Source organism: Mytilus trossulus, chromosome 3 (assembly GCF_036588685.1).
Source record: "Mytilus trossulus isolate FHL-02 chromosome 3, PNRI_Mtr1.1.1.hap1, whole genome shotgun sequence".
Lineage (NCBI taxonomy): Eukaryota > Metazoa > Mollusca > Bivalvia > Mytilida > Mytilidae > Mytilus > Mytilus trossulus.
The window spans coordinates 19,890,061-19,907,733 of NC_086375.1; the positions used below are offsets into that span (position 1 = coordinate 19,890,061).

At 31.9% G+C, this 17,673-nt stretch overlaps 1 protein-coding gene across 1 annotated transcript in view; it reads right to left on the reverse strand.

The window, feature by feature from the left end:
* Positions 1-14,818: 14,818 nt before the first annotated feature.
* The window catches only part of LOC134710333 (26S proteasome non-ATPase regulatory subunit 8-like), a 62,731-nt gene continuing 59,876 nt past the window's right edge, over positions 14,819-17,673 (reverse strand). Inside the window, exons 7-8 of the mRNA XM_063570661.1 lie at positions 16,736-16,847; positions 14,819-15,085 (exon numbers count right to left, since the gene is read on the reverse strand). Of these exons, the coding sequence (XP_063426731.1) occupies positions 14,951-15,085; positions 16,736-16,847 (247 nt within the window). The 3' untranslated portion in view covers positions 14,819-14,950. The remainder of the gene's footprint in view (positions 15,086-16,735; positions 16,848-17,673) is intronic.

Here is a 17,673-nt window from a genome sequence, read left to right on the forward strand (position 1 = left end):
AGCAGATGATAAGAAAATATTGTGTTTGTTATGCATTTTATAAAGAGTAAAATCAATGATTATCAGAAAGGGAGTGTTCTGTCTCCAGAATTTATGTACCATATTTGACTCTATTATTTGTTGCAGCTCATCATTTCCTACTTTGTTTCATAAACAATATGACAATAATTTCATTTTCTTTCCTCACCGTCTCGTATATGGTAAGTTTTTTATATGGATTATATTTTCAATACATCGGATAAGGAGTTAGTTCGCATGTACACAGGCATCCCGATGTTTTAAAAAAGGTTTAAAGACACATATTTTTAGACTGGCGTACTGTTATGTGTAAGACCTGTGACATTTATTTATTATTCTAACAGTTTAAGGTAGCACAATACAAAGATTTTTTTACTTCCAATCACTAACCTTTGAAATGCTGTAACTTTCTTATGAATGCATAGAAAATAATAACAGAGGTATATATAGATAGATAAAAGATTAATCTTTTAAATGAATGCAATATTTTTATTATGCAATCATTATGTAATTAATTATTACGTAATTAGTGGCAAAATCTAGGTAAGTTCACTTGAATGAATTTAGCTCTATCATCTCTTGTACTATACAGAAAATTTTAACGAAATCTTAATCAAAACATCATGGGCTTCAAAAGGGTGTCTCAGATTGTCTCTATGGTATTCCATTCTCTCATAAATCTCTAATTAGTGTAAACATCCTAACCACATAAAAGAAGATAATGTTTAATAAGGTGTAAAATTTGTTCTATACATTCTATCTGAAATCTGAGACACCCTTTTGTAGATAATGGCCATAGGAACAACATGTTATAAAATCAACCCTCTAGGGATACCTATGCAGATGCTAATTTCATTTGAAAGTGGAAATTTGGTGAAAAATATTTTAGACACAGTTAACATTATAATTGGTTACATAATTGTTTTCATAATACTAACATTGCATCAATTTGAAAGAATAATCTGTTAGCTATCCAAAACTACCTCTTTTATAAATTTTCAAGCATTATTAAGAAAGTTACAGCATTTTAAAACTTGGGAGTTGGAGTTATAAAATCTTTGTATTGTGCTACCTTAAGTGATAGGGCCTTTTTATATTTATTTTATTTAATTTTAATTTTAATTTTTTAGTTTTAAAGTTTTTATTTAAGAGACAGTTTCATTTATTTTTTCTCTGTGTTTTACTGGTTAAATTTCTAACTTATATTTTCTCTTAGCTAAGTGAATAAATCCTTAAATGCAAATTTTTATAGGTTTTACTTGTGTATATACCGCAGGGAATGTAGGAAATGTAAATACTTATAATTTTCATCATTATTTTATTTAATTGTTGGTTGACTGTTATATTCTAATATATTTTTATGGTATTCATTGTGATATATAGTTCCCCTTTCACTATTATTCTATTTAATTTCTGTTTCATTCTTATGTTATATACATATATTTGCTATTATTGTATGCATTGTGATATATATTTTCCTTCAATTTTATATGTTAAGCGCTTATTATATGTTATTTAGGTCTCAGACAGGGTATATACAGTGACATTCCCGGCTTAGAGTTTATATCCCCTGAGCCGAAGGCACAATACTGTACAATTGAAGATTTCTTGTTATTGCTGAATACTGTGTAATTAAAAATTGCTTGCTATTGCACATTACTTAATATAATAATTTTGAATCCTGATTTGGACCAACTTGAAAACTGGGCCGATAAAAATCTAAGTACATGTTTAGGTTCAGCATATCAAAGAAGCCCAATAATTAAATTTTTGTTAACATCAATTGTGGACCCTTTGGACCTTAATGTAGACCAATTTGAAAACGGGACCATAAATTAAGAATCTACATACTCAGTTAGATTTGGCATATCAAAGAACCCCACTTATTCAATTTTTGATGAAATAAAACAAAGTTTACTTTTGGACCCTGATTTGGACCAACTTGAAAACTGGGTCAATAATCAAAAATCTAAGTACATTTTTAAGTTCAGCATATTAAGAACCCCAAGGATTCAATTTTTGTTAAAATCAAACTAAGTTTAATTTTGGACCCTTTGATAAAATCAAACAAAACAAAAAGTTTAGTTTTGAACTCTTTATTCCCAAACTGTAGGGACCTTAACTCCCAAAATCAATCCCAACCTTCCTTTTATGGTCATAAATGTCATAGATTTCTGTTTACTAATACTAAAGTTATTGTGCAAAAACCAAGAAAAATGCTTATTTGGGCCCCTTTTTGGCCCCTAATTCCTAAATTGTTGGGATCTTAACTCCCAAAATCAATCCCAACCTGCCTATTGTGGTCATAAACCTTGTGTCAAAATTTCATAGATTTCTATTTACTTATACTAAAGTTATTGTGCAAAAACCAAGAAAATGCTTATTTGGGCCCTTTTTGGCCCTTTATTCCTAAACTGTTGGGACCAAAACTTACAAAAACAATCCCAACTTTCCTTTTATGGCCATAAACCTTGTGTTTAAATTTCATAGATTTTTATTAACTTAAACTAAAGTTATAGTGAGACAACCCAAAGTATTCGGACGACGACGACGACGACGCAGACGACGACGCCAACGTGATACCAATATACGACCAAAAAATTAAAATTTATGCGGTCGTATAAAAAACTACTCAGAGCACTGGTTTGATCTACCTACTTATATTTCAAGACAATTTTTCCTCAAATACGTTTTTGGACTCAATCCACTGACAATATTTCATTTTCAATATTTTCGTAAATAACATGATAAGTGTTTTGCATGTTAAAATTTTGACATGTTTAATAAAGGAGGAGGGGGGTAAAAAAAATGTTTTTACTGGGGGATCAAATAAAAATAGTGAAATATTTTGGGGGGATCAAGAAATTTTGTATGTTTGATTTCAAAATGACAAGCCTCCCCCTCCCAGGTAAAAAATGATAAGTCCACATATTAATCTTATTTACGTGCATTAGCCACATGGAGGACTATAATATAGTAATTATTTTTAAGTATTAGTTTATGCATGAGTTGTAAAGTGTTTAAGTGTTCATATTTATGTGTATTGACTTGAGTGTCCTTGAAGCACCTGCCCTTGGTGACTCAGCCTGCATATAAACAATACTATTTGTTCATATGCATCAGCCACGAGGAAGGAATTAACTGAAAAGCTTTTTTTATAATGGATGTGATGCTGCTTCTGGTGCATGGTCAATGACCACTAAACATACTGGTTTATGTGACTACATGTATTATTAACTCAATTAATATTTCATGGGGTTTTTTCAGTTGTATTTCTTTTTTCCCTTGTGTATTGGCTATTGCAATTGTGTGGTAAAATATCAATGCACTCACTATGCATAGAATGAGTCCTCTATTGGAAATAACATTTATCTGATATAATCAAGTTACCAAAGTTTCATAAAAAATGCTTACAGCACTTTTGAGTTATGTCAGAAAACTGGAAAATACTCCTTTTTGTAATGCATAAATCGGAAACGTATAGTCTAAAATTTATAAAAATGATAAAGGAACTCATGACGATAGAAATAATCAATTCACAGCTCTAAACACTTAGTTTTGGTGGGGTTCGTGTTGCTTATTCTTTAGTTTTCTATGTTGTGTCATGTGTTCTATTGTTTGTCTGTTTGTCTTTTTTCATTTTTAGCCAGGCGTTGTCAGTTTATTTTCGATTTATGAGTTTGACTGTCCCTCTGGTATCTTTCGTCCCTCTTTTAAGGAATATGGTTTAATAACTTGAAAATCACCCCTTTTTAATGAATAAAATCTTATAACTCGGAAACGTAAAATTTAAATTTATAAAAATCAAAAGGCAGTTCAAAAAATATAAACAATTAACCAAAGTTTCATAAAAATTGCAGGAGCATTTTTGAGTTATTGATCGAAAACTGGAAAATCCCACTTTTGGAAATGAATGGATTAGAACCACATAAAAAGTATAGTCTAAAATTAATAAAAATCAAAAGGGGGCTCATTTCGATAGAAATAAACACTTAATCACAGTTCTTGCAAATTGGTGAAATTGTTACTGAGTTATAGTCCGAAAACTTTTCCCCAAGCGAATTGAGGTGATAAAATCATTGAAATATTCTTCTAAAGGGGTGAAATGTAGATATCTCGAACTATTGTGTGTTAAAATTAGCGAGGAATTAAAGTTTCAAGCTGAAACCGCCTTAATCCACACTGGACAACAATCTTCAGATAGATGGGTTGACAGATGGACGCAAAGTGAGACGAGACAGATCACAATTGCTCACCTGACCAATATATTTTTCAAAAGAAAAGTTCTACTTTTACCAGCGATTTTCAATTGTCCTTTCATACTATATGTTTTTTACTTTTTTGATTTTCGGAGGTGGTGCCAGACTTTACTGTGTTGGTCAAAAACAACAAAATCAGAATGAGATGCATTAACGCAGTTATATTTATTTTCTTGGGATGCCAAGCATACAGTAATACAGTACAGAATTCGGCTAAATATTTAGGTTGCAAGTGAGAAAAAAATATAGACACAGAGATACAAATTAATAAACTAACCTTTCGCTTGAAACAGTATTTCTATCTTTCATTATTGATACTATTATAAAAGAATATCACCTGCTGACTGTTTTCTTGACCGTGTCATGATGAAATTGTGAAAGTAAGTAAGAGATGTTTTGGAACTTCGATTATCAGACAAATTGATTATAAAAACCGCAAATACAATGTAACATTTGTTTTTACTTTAATTGCTAAAAAACTATTATATTTGTCATCAAACGCATCATGAGGTCCTTTGAAATTATTTATAGAACTTTAATAAAGCGTAGGTCAGTTGATTAGTAATTACGTTGATTCTGTTAAATTGACTGTTTTATATACTTTGAATGTTAAAAAAGATTGAATGGTCTCTTCTGATACTTAAATATGTTGAAGTCAACCCATGCTTTGCAAATTTTAGGGGGGGGGGGGGGGGGTGCCACGCCCCTCCTAAATCCGCCTCTGGTGCCAATGCTAATACAACTGCATACCAAATACCATTGACTTATCATAAGTAGTTCCTTTTAAACAAACAAACACAAACTAATACATGTCAACTGAGAAAAATTTCAAAGTCAACAAACCATAACTGAGGGTCAAATAATCTCCATGGCAATGAGATATGCCGATGCTAATACAACTGCATACCAAATATCATTGACCTACCACTAGTGGTTCCACATAAACCAATATTACCACATACAAATACATGAAAACTTAAGCTGAGGGGGCGGGGCCAAATAATCTCCATGGAAATGAGATATGTAAATGATTATATAACTGCACACCAAATATCATTTACTTATCACTAGTGGTTCCCCATAAACTGACCTAATCACAAACTAATACATTGTTGACACCGCCGACGCCGGAAACAGTATACCTATGTCTCGCTTTTTGACTCCTTCAAGCAAGACAAAAACCTATAAAGGGCAATAACTCCTTTAGGTGGTATGGGAGTCTAAACTAAAAATGATAGAATTTGTTCGTACTTTACCAAAACATAGTATACATCCATTTATGTTAAAATATAATAATAATGATAGTTCTCAAGCTACGGGTTATGGATTTTACAGGAAAAAACATCATTATGTGATTAGAAACTAAGCTTAATTATAGAATTGTAAAATACAATACCAGAAGATAGCTTTTAGAAAATGAATTCAGAATATCAAAAGAAAAGATAGGGTTTGTTTTTTTCTGGCTAAAATACAAAATAGCAAAATTCCATGTAGATTCCTTCCGAAAATGCACTATTTCGGTGTTATCTCCCCTTAAAATGCCAATGAAAAAAACTTTAGAAAACAAGCAAAAGTAATCTTTACTTGTAAAAATATTTAATATTTAAATTTAAAGTCATAAGAAACCTCAAATCAAAAAAAAATAATGCATATGTTTTTTATAACTCAATGGATAGTTTTTATTGTAAAACTTATGTACATATACTTTTTTCTGAAGAAAATTCTTTAATTTATTCATATTTAGAAGAAGTTTACTTTATTTGAATTGCTTCCTTCCAGCAAGCAATTCCCCCGATATATTTTCCGTATGCAAGGTGACCTCAGTGTGACCCATCTCGTAAAAATCCGGTGACCACAATACGCATGGATGTCCCTTAAATAAAATATTATCTGAATTTACATGTTAAACACGTGCTCAATTTCCATGCTTTTTTGTTTATTTTTCGTCAATTGTTGACAAACAGGTGACAATTCTTAAACTTCGGCTTCAAAACACGAACTTTAATTACCTGCCATATTTTCACAACACTGACCGATTGAAAATAAAATTGACGATTATACGAAATTTACACGAAAAAAATGATAAATTCGAGCACAGAAGACTAAGATTATGATGTTTGTATGCATTGGTTTAAGAATTGGAAGAACATTATTTTTCACCGGTCACTCGTTTCTTATGACTTTAAATATTTAATATTATTAATTTGTTCTGTTAGATACAAATTCACATTAGTTATCTGAATTCCTGCATCAAATTTTGCTAACTTGATTGAACCAAATGCTCCGCGGGGCGCAGTATACGACCGCAGAAGTCGAACCCTGAACAGTTGAGGCAAGTATGGACACAACATTTAAGCTTGATACAGCTCTGAATTTGGATTGTGATTAAATAGTTGACACAACATAGGTTTCTGACACAGAATGAATGTGGTCTAGGAACTTAAACTTAAAATTTTTACATTGGACATTTACCTATTATGGTCCAATATCTAAAATCTAAAAACATGGTTAGATTCAGCATATCATAGAACTCCGAGAATTAAATTCTTTGATGAAATCAAATAATGTTCAATTTTAGACCCTTCAAACCTCAATGTGGACCAATTTGATATATATTCAATTTTTGTTGAAATCAAACAAAGATTAATTTTGGACCCCCATTTGGACAACTTGAAAACTTGGCCCATAATCAAAAATCTAAGTTCATGTTTAGATTCAGCATATCAAAGAACCCCAAGAATTAAATTTTTGTTAAAAGTTTAATTTTGGACCCTTTGGACCTTAATGTAAAACAATTTGAAAACAGGACCAAAAATCAAGAATCTAAATACACGATTAGATTTGGCATATCAAAGAACCCCAATAATTCATTTTTAGATGAAATCAAACAAAATTTAATTTTGGACCCTTTTGGCCCCTAATTCCTAAACTGTTGGGACCAAAACTCCCAAAATCAATCCCAACCTTCCTTTTGTGGTCATAAACCTTGTGTTTAAATTTCATAGATTTCTATATACTTATACTAAAGTTATTGTGCAAAAACCAAGAAAAATGCTTATTTGGGACCTTTTTTTTACCCCTAATTCCCGAACTGTTGGGACCATAACCCCCATAAGAATGAACGAAAATGAATATGCATATACCGTTTTGTATTGATTGAATTAAACTCCTATAAAATTATCTCTAGTAAATGTTTTTGAATAAATTTAATTAATTATTGTTGAGATTTTATTCATAAAATATTTATTGAACATTTTTACTGATATTGAACTGAAAAAATTTAAGTTCTATTTATCGTTATTGTTTTGATAATCATTTCAATGCAACTAATGTGTGAGCAGAGTGTGTATATTATTTTGTAAAGGTCACTGTATTTTTCTCGGCTTGAGGTCAATTCGTTTACCTTGTAGCTATTTAGCCGCAGGTGTGAGTTCAAGCGTACACAGGTATAAATGTTGTTATTTGGAAAGGATAAACAGAAAGGATTAGAAAGAGTATGATGTCACGATGTTAATACACTTAGATTTAATACACGATGAGAATAAAGATTCAATAATTAAATTGTGTAAATTAATTGAAAATAAAATTCAGATTCGTAAATCCGAAAATGTGTAAAAATAAAAGGAAACAATTTTTGATTACTTTCTTAGCGGCAATTGGCGTAAAGATTCAAATATGTAAAAATTAGTAGTTTTAATCTTTAATAAAAACTAAATGCAATATTACCCAATTTGATATACCATTGTACATCTGTTTGATATCATTGACCTTTTCGGAATTTCTTAACTTGTATTCAAATGTGGCTGTGTTTAAATGCTAATAAAACTATTGCAATTTTAAAGTTTTTAATTGACAAAAAAATACAACATACATGATTTTTTTTTTAGTTTCTTTTTAACATTTTATTCTTACATAATTAAATTCATTTGACAATCATTTACACGAACTTTTTGTGAAAAAATACCAATTATCTAAGCTAAGGCATTATTTTTTTTAAGGATTTTTGAGGATTTTTTTTTTAATTCTATGATAATATTTGTGCAATGTTGAACATGATAGCCGTCATTAATCCAAATAAGTCATACAGTAGTTGTAATAAAAGTTATATCTTAGTCATGCATAACTGATATTAACGAATTTAGAATAGTTCGTCCATACATCGTTGTTCTTGAAACAATCATTATTAGTATACATGTAAGTTTCCTGACGTATAAGAGCCATTGAGGATGAGCTCCAGAGAAAGCAGACTAGAAGCGTTTCGTTCGTTTGTTTGTTGGGAAAGGTGAGGAAATGCAACCGCTTGTACAGATAAACGACAGAATTAACATACAAGCATTTATAATCAACACAATCAGAAACAGTTCCCATCGTTAGACGGGAAATATGAAGGCTTTCAAGAATGAACAAGTGACATGTCTAACTCGAACAGTTGGAAAACGGACTATCGACATCGACCGCTTGTTCTTGATATTTGAAATTGTATGCATATATAGACAATAACTGTTTAGTGTCTTTAAATATCAGCTGTATTTGTACGAGGCTAGGAAACAAGGTGTATGCGAGCTTTTAGCGAGCTACTACACCTGTTTCGAGCCGAGTACAAATACAGCTGATATTTAAAGACACTAAACAGTTATTGTCTTTATCCTGCAATTAATTCTGTAAATTGTTTGTGTTTTGAAAACACAAAAAACTTACATATTTAGCATTTATTTTCGATTTGTAATCCCTTGAGGCCCGCGTAGTAATATCAAAATCACACATTACGCTGAAGATGGATTCGAAAAAAAGAATCTCGAATGGTCAATAATAATACATCGCTCAAGGTGAATAAATATCTATTTTAACATAACAACTAATTTCAACAGTAAACATTAAAAACAAAACATTGTCCAATTTGAAACAGAAGTGTACGAGTTGTCTGTCCTACGCTTCAGACTTGACTTTCACTAAACATGCATGCTGAAATTGACATGGATCATACACATTCAAGTTTTGAAATCGACATCGGAATGCAAGTGGAATACACATTCTGAGGTCACACAGGTTCAAACAATACTCAGTCCGGCAGTGGGCGGAGCTTAGAAGCGATATCTGTATAGTATACAGATACAGCATAGCGATATCTGTAGGGCTGTATCTGTATAGTAGGACACCCAATTGCAGGATAAATACGTATACGTGTATGATAGTTATGAGTTCTTGTGTCTGACAAAAACTAAATTCCTTCATGGTTATATCTTGCCATACGTTTATATTGGTTTGTAAGGTGATTACTCAAAATCGTTATTTGAAAATCCTGTTTGTGAGATGTATATTCATTTCAATACAGAAATTTCGTCTATATATTTCACAAGTGTATAACACGGAGAAGCTCTGAAGGTTCATTACTCCCATTTTGTTTGGGTGTGAACCATCGATGTTGACAGCAGTATCAAAGAATAAGATGATGTATAGAAAGAACTATGGGCGTCATCTGGCAAATATTACATGCATATCGGACAATGAGTTGTCAATCTGTATGAAAAGATTTCCAATACAACCATATTATTGAGAAGGAATGTTTACATGCTATACTCTCGTACTAGTATTACAGGGTTCTTGTGGCGTTCACCTTAGACACACATCTTTTTAACGATGTTTAAAAAAAAGATAGAACCAATTTAATGTCATATTTCCAGGGCCGTAGCGTAATGGAGGCAAATGAGGCAAATGCCTCACTTTTGAAACGACGACCAAACTTTTAAAGTGCATCTTTTTTTAATTATATGTTTTACATTATCAATATGCGAGTTTCGCGTTTCAAAGTATCTACCAGCACACTACTACATACTATATGTCATATCTGCAGCAGTGATTGCAGCTTTTACCATAGCGATGACGGTAAAAAATAAGTGTTCCAAATACAAATCAAAATTAAAAAATTGAAACAAATCTTACTGATGTCGTTACAAAACTGGTTGAAGATGGGTTCTTTAAAGAGAAAAATATGAAAAAGGTAATTCATGAGTATAATCACACCCTATAAGTATGCTGGCTTATTACTTTCCTTGGTTTATTTTTAAATCGATAACGGTATAGTTATTAATCTTTACACTAAAATAAATCATTGGCCAAAAATATAATAATTATTCATAATTAATTTAAACAAAATCATGAAGCGCCTTTTCTACGGAAGTCTTTAATGTATAAGGCAATTCATGATTTTTATTTATCTTTCAACAAAAATTGAATTCTTCGGATTCAAACGCATTGATCTCAGGAATTTCTTCACTGTTGTTCCCTCAATAACTGCATCAAACAGTTTCTAATCATTATTCATTCGAAACCATTTTATTATACCAATGTCTCACACACAACATAATATAGTATACTGTTGTCTATCAGTCCATCATCCACACTTCAGACAATAACTAGAAAACACTTCCCCCTACTTTCAAAAACATTTGTTGAAATGTTTATATCTATTGACATAAGCTCCACATCGATTTTATAAATTTTCGAATTTTCATTTCCATGTTATGAAGAGAGATTTTATCCTAAAAAAAGAGACAATTTTCCAATTTTGAACAATAACACAAAAATGCATCCATCACCTTTAATTAAACTTTGGTGAATTGTTTACACAATTGACCTTAGGTCCCTTTTGATTGTAATAAATTTCAGATTATACATTTTTGTGTTATGAATTTTTATATATGCTAAAACAAAGAAGGGATTTTATAGTTTTTGGACACCTATAAGTGCAGGAGTTTCTGGCAGCATTGAAAACCCATTGGAGGCCTTCAGCTGTTGTCTACTCTATGGTTGGGTTGTTGTCACTTTGACACTTTCCTCATTTCCCATCTCAATTATTCACATAAACACTTCCACATCATTTTATAAAACTTGGGTGAATTGTCTAAGTCTGTTGACTTCAGCTACATTCCAAAATTTAAAACAAGATTAACAACTACAGGTCCCCAAATAGCCTTCAACAATGACAAAAGCTCATACAACACAGTCAGCTATAAAAGACCTTAAAATGACAAATATAAAACAAATGAAATGAGAAAACAAATAGACTAATAATTGTACAAAACAAAATAGTTCAACCTTTAAGCAAGCTTAAAAGGAATCAAGACATATCATGCGCGTACAGTGCAGCTATTTATTAACAAACTCCATATTCAAACACTCAAACAACTAATCCACAGAGAGGGGTGGTAGTTGAAGCCCCCCCCCCCTTTTATCAGTCAATGCATTTGAATGAAGACATGTACACATCAACTCAATTTGTTAATACACATTTCCAGTCTAGCTTTCAATACATTTGTAATGACCTTTAACCCCACTGACAATTTGCGTCTGTGTCCATACTTGTTTATCTTTCAATAAAAGTATGAAATATATTTTTGGTATTTTTTGAAAATATTTGTTTTTCGTGTTTCTTTTTCTGTTACTGGTCAGCATTGTCTGGTTGTATGCAAGCGTGTTCCATTGATTCTAGTGCGGTAGGTCGTGGGTAATGTTGGTCTTTTTTCTCTGTACCTATTCTTATGGTTATTCATTATGTATAATAAACATATTCTTATTGATGCTCGTCTTTTAGAAGCTTATAACTTGCTGTTGGACATTCATATATATATATGCCTTATATATCATGTACTGTAGTACGCCGCTAGATTAAAACTGACGTGGAAAGGTAACACATGGCCAGCGAAAGCTCTTTTTTGAGAGCCCAGGTGGTCGTGTGGTCTAGCGGGACGGCTGCAGTGCAGGCGATTTGGTGTCACGATTTCACAGTAGCATGGGTTCGAATCCCGGCGAGGGAAGAACCAAAAATTTGCGAAAGCAAATATACAGATCTAACATTGTTGGGTTGATGTTTAGACGAGTTGTATATATAGAGATATACATAAGAACATGTGTTGAAGCTTTTCGATAGTACAGGTCACAGGAGAATCGGAAAGTTTTAGCTGACCAACAGAGATTAACTTTAATATTGAAACTTGATTTGTTACTTACTATGCTAGTTAATAAAAAAAAACGCATTTCCATTATATTTTTGTATTTTTTATTACAGATGGTAATGTAATGCTGGAAAAAGCTTATCCCGTTTCAGGCACCCGAACCACCCGAACCACCCTAAAAAAAAAGCCTCAGTTCAAATGGGCATGCCCTACGGCCTTGATTTCCCTTTTTTTTTTAAATATAACTAAAAGTCTTTCATCTGACAAGAATACCCCTATTTAGCGGACAAGTAATTTATTCTTTTTTCTGTTATTGAATACCAAGAAAGAAAAAAAAATCCCGAAATTAGTTTGAAACTTAAGTCTTTGATACTCAAAAGTTTCCCAGCAAAATATTCACATCCCTTCGGGATAATTAGTGTTCGTCCAGTGGCATATATAACAATTGTGATGACGAATTCCTTCCTTTGTTCGAGAACAATCTTATTTTACTATGTCCACAACTTCAATGAACCAAAGCAAAAGTTATACATCGACCTATATTTAAATCAAATTGGTTCTCTTCTTCTTCTGGTATACAATAGTCTATCGACATTCGATGATTACATACTGTTGGCATACGTGGACTAGTCTATTTACAACACTTTTACCCCTATTTATTCAAAAAATATATTTTTTTCTTATGTTCAATGTATTCAAGTATATATTTTAAATTGTGCTATAATTCTGTTACTTTCTATCCAGCCGTATAAACCAGGAACATATATATATAATTATGTGGATGATTCATTAGCAGTCACGATAGCTTTCAGTCCGACGCTTTCCAGACTCCATTAATCTCGCGAAGTCTCGTGACGTACGGGAGTGAAATAACTTTATAGTGAAATGCGTACGAGATTCATTTCCCGTTAGATATACTGTTCCCAGTATAAACGAATCGTCGACAAGTGCGTACATTTTTTTAAATCAATATTTCTGGTATGTTCCAATCTGTCCTTCACTTTTGACAATGAGTATATATTACATTTTCCCAGAGACATATATGTGTATATATGTCTCTGATTTTCCCAAATTCACCCTTGGAAAAAATATTTAAATAGATTTTAATTTCATCAAATCTTATATTTTGGGTATTATTTATATTTTTATGAATAATATTCTTTACACCAGAAATGTTATTTATAAACAAGCGTATGAGTTTGGTAATGACAAGTTAGACAGAGTTGTATATTATACATCTGATAGTTCAAAATGGAAAGTTAAATGTTATCAGCCGTGTACACTGATCAATACCTGCAGAAGTGAAACGATGCGTGAACTTGCAAGCCCGACAGGAAATCGCTGGAATACCTGGACGTGTCACCTCACACCCCTCACAATACCTTTGGAAGTAATACCTTTAGCCATGCTGGTGATCAGAAGAGGGAAGATCAAAATTTATTTGAAAACAGTTTATTACTTTAAAGAATTATGAACAAATTAGATTTTCAAAAACAATTTTCACAGAACACTTATATATACGATTTCAACTTTGACTTTTTACCTTATTCCAATATTAACAGTTTAAAAACAACAGACCATGTTCATTTAAAAAAAATAAGAACATTTTCCATATCAAGTTAATTTGTCAGATAAAACAATCGTATGATTGTCAAGATATTGACACGCAATTATTATTACGACTACATCGGTTACTGTAGTTTTTGTCCTTTGTGGTTTATAGACATATCGGGACTTTTAATCGGGGAAGACGACAAAATGGCGGAATGCAGAGAATTGATACTCTAAATTTAAAATCGATGGTAATCTCTTATCTAACGGAATAAAACTTAAATATCTATAAATTTGAGCATTTCTATATAGAATGGACATAATATCAATTTTTGATTTTTTTTTGCAAAGTTTCCCTTTAAACACAAGTCATTGACTGAAAACTACAAAAATGCTTATTTGGGCCCTCCCCCCCCTCCAACTTATTGCAACCACATTTGGAGCAAGAACTCCAAAACTCAATTCCAGCCTTTCCTTTGTAGTAAGAAACCTTGTTGTATAATTTCAGAGTGATCCATACACTTAAACACAAGTCTGCAAACTAGAAATATGTTTCTTTTTTGCCATTTTTTTGGGCCCCTTATTCCTACATGTTAGTGGAAATTAACCCAAAACTGAATCCCAGCCTTCCCTTTGTTATATGGAACCTTGTATTACAATGTCAGAGAGATCCATACAGTTACACACAAGTTATTATCAAAACTAGAAAAATGCTTGTTTTTGGCCCCTTTTCAGCCCTTAATTCCTTAACCTTTGGGACCATAACTCCCAAAATCGGTTCCAACCTTCCTTTTGTGGTTATAAACATTGTGTTAAAATTTTATTGATTTCTATTTACTAATACTAAAGTTATTATCAGGAAACCATGTGTATTGGAAGACGACGCAGACGACAACATCATAGCATTATACTATGCAAAAAAAAATTTGCGGTCATATAAAAATCACTTGACCTTTCAGATCAGGTGAGCTTAAAATAACCAGTTTAATCAATTTAAACTGATTATTCTTTAGTTGTTTGTTTATTCATGAAAAAATATGTTCCTTCATTTTTATTATGACAACAGGAAGAATAACTCTCCTCCACTGAACAAAAAAGTTGTTTAACAATACATCTTAAACTGCAACAATCTGCAGCTTAATCATTACATTAGTTAGGGCTTAAAGTTTGTTATACAATCATTTCCAATTCCCTAGCATATTCAATTGTCTGTTCTGCTAACTGCATAGCTGGGATACTTTCATCTGTTACCTTCTTCTCTTGTTGAAAATAAAAAAAGGAATCTGATGCTAAAGTCCAACCACGCTGAAATGCAAATTTTAGAATGTTAGGTAAACATGTTATATGCAACTAGTTATTGTAAAGTATTCATCAATAAACTGATACGCTGAGCGCAGCTGGATACAACCGGAGAGGTCCAACCATGAACAGTTGGGTCAAAAATGGACACAATATTCAAGCTTGTTACAGGTCTGAATTTGGATTGTAATTAAATATTTGACACATTATAGATTGCTGATACAGAAAAAAAATGTAGTCAAGGAACTTGAAAATATGATTTGAACTTATATTCAATTGAAGAATTTTAGCTTTTGTGAAATACACTATGCTGTTGTGCAATACTTAGTAAATCTGTTTTCAGACTATATTAGAAAGATCATATCATAGGGAATATGTATACTAAGTTTCAATTTGATTGGACTTCAACTTCATCAAAAACTACCTTGACCAAAAACTTTAACCTGAAACTTGCACTATTATTTTCTGTGTTCAATGGACTGTGAAATTGTGGTAAAAAAATCTAGTTTGGCATTAAAATTAGAAAGATCATAACATAGGAAACATGTATACTAAATTTAAAGTTGATTGGAATTCAACTTCATCCAAAAACTACCTTGACCAAAAACTTTAACCTGAAACTTGCACTATCATTTTCTATGTTCAGTGGACAGTGAAATTGCGGTCAAAAATCTAATTTGGCATTTTAATTAATAGAAAGATCATATCATAGGGAACATCTGTACTAAGTTTCAGGATGATCGAACTTTAATTTCATAAAAAAACTACCTTGACCAAAAACTTGAACCTGAAGCGGGACAGACGGACAGAGGAACGTACACAGAGACCAGAAAACATAATGCCCTTATACTATCATAGATGGGATATAAACACAAACATTATACTACATACCCTAAGGATCAATCAAGTTATGGTTGGTTGTAATTGGTCAAGTTGTAAAAGAGGAGATAATCTGAAAAGTAACACTTAAGATGGATGCTAAGGGATGGAAATCTCAAATGGCATACATAAACCCAAATCTGACAATGTGTAAATATAATAGGAGGAGAAAGGTGAAAGTCAAAGTCAGAATGACCTGACTTTTCATACATTTTTCATACATGACAAACCTTTATCCAATGATGCATACCAATTTTGGTCAACCATAGTTCTAAAGTTATACACAGGCCACAATTCAAATAAGATTGAACTATAATAAGTGTCTACATTAAAGAGGTCAGTCAAGTTCAGAGTGACCTGACTTTGTTATAATTCAGGCCATAATAAATAATAGGTTTGTTTGCTCAAATGCTACCAACCCAGAAAAAAGCTGCCTACTCAAATTCTTTTATTGTCCTGATTTGAAGAAGTTTTGTTTTAATCAAATAGGCATGAAGACTAATAAACATATGATACTTCAATTTCTTTTCTTGAAAAAAGAAAAGAAAATGCCTTCCTACCTACCCACTGTCTCAACTTTTGAGTAGGGTTTGGGCAAACCAAAATATTTTTCAGTGTGGCCTCAGCCCATAATACTACTGCACATCAGGTTTGTTTAGCCCCAAATTTTACTCACTTTAAATTCATAATAGTTTTTCTCCTTCAAACTATATTTAGATACCATTACAGGTAGGTACTAGATATTGCAATAAACACAATTAATTCAGTTAAATTTACCTGTACAGCATATTCTTTCATGGGTTTAACAGATTCAAAAAACAACATTCTGGCTGCCTCCTGTAAGGCCAATTTCTCATATGCCTTTTCTATACAACTTGCAATTTCATTTCTGCAAGTATAAATTAAAAGTAATATGCAGTCAAATACAACACTGTTTCAAGACTTTATCTGAACAATCTTTATCATCCATCATATGATGCATTCAAAATCCCACCATTATATCGCCTTGTCCGTGATGATGATATTAGGTCTTTCCACCTTTCCGTGGAAAGTCCTATTGGATTTCTTCTGATTATTATTATTATTATTTTTTTCCTTCGCTATTTTTTTGTTTCACAAGATGTGGCTTAGACATATGGTATATAATATCGAACAGTAAATACGCTTTTAAAACTGACACCGCGTAACTAAATTCTTTTCCATGTAAGAGTTATCTCCCCTAACACTGTTTTCCTCGTTATTACTTATATGACGCAACCGTATAAGAAACTGACAAATTTATTTTACCAAATTGCTCGTTATATCCAGTTATAAACGCCATCTATGGGCAGACAATTCAGAAGAAAATAATTTCATTCTAATTCATAAAATCAACCGACTGAAATTATATTATATTTTGAACAACTTTAAAGGATAATATTTTAACCATATACTACCAGAAAGATGTACAGTTATATGGGAAAGTTTCTTCAAAATAACAGTATGTGCCCTTTTGTACTAAGAAGTGGTTTTTACAACAAAACAAAAATTGTTTATCACTTGAAATTGATCCCTAATTGCAGGTTTCATTACATTGAAGGGTTACTCTCATTGGAGGGGTTGTTACCATTTCTTCTCAACCTTTTGGAAAGATTTCTTCATAACAACAGTTGTCTTTTCTAGATGATCATAAATGAAAAAGTTGAGATCAGAGAAGTAAAACTATGCTTGAAACG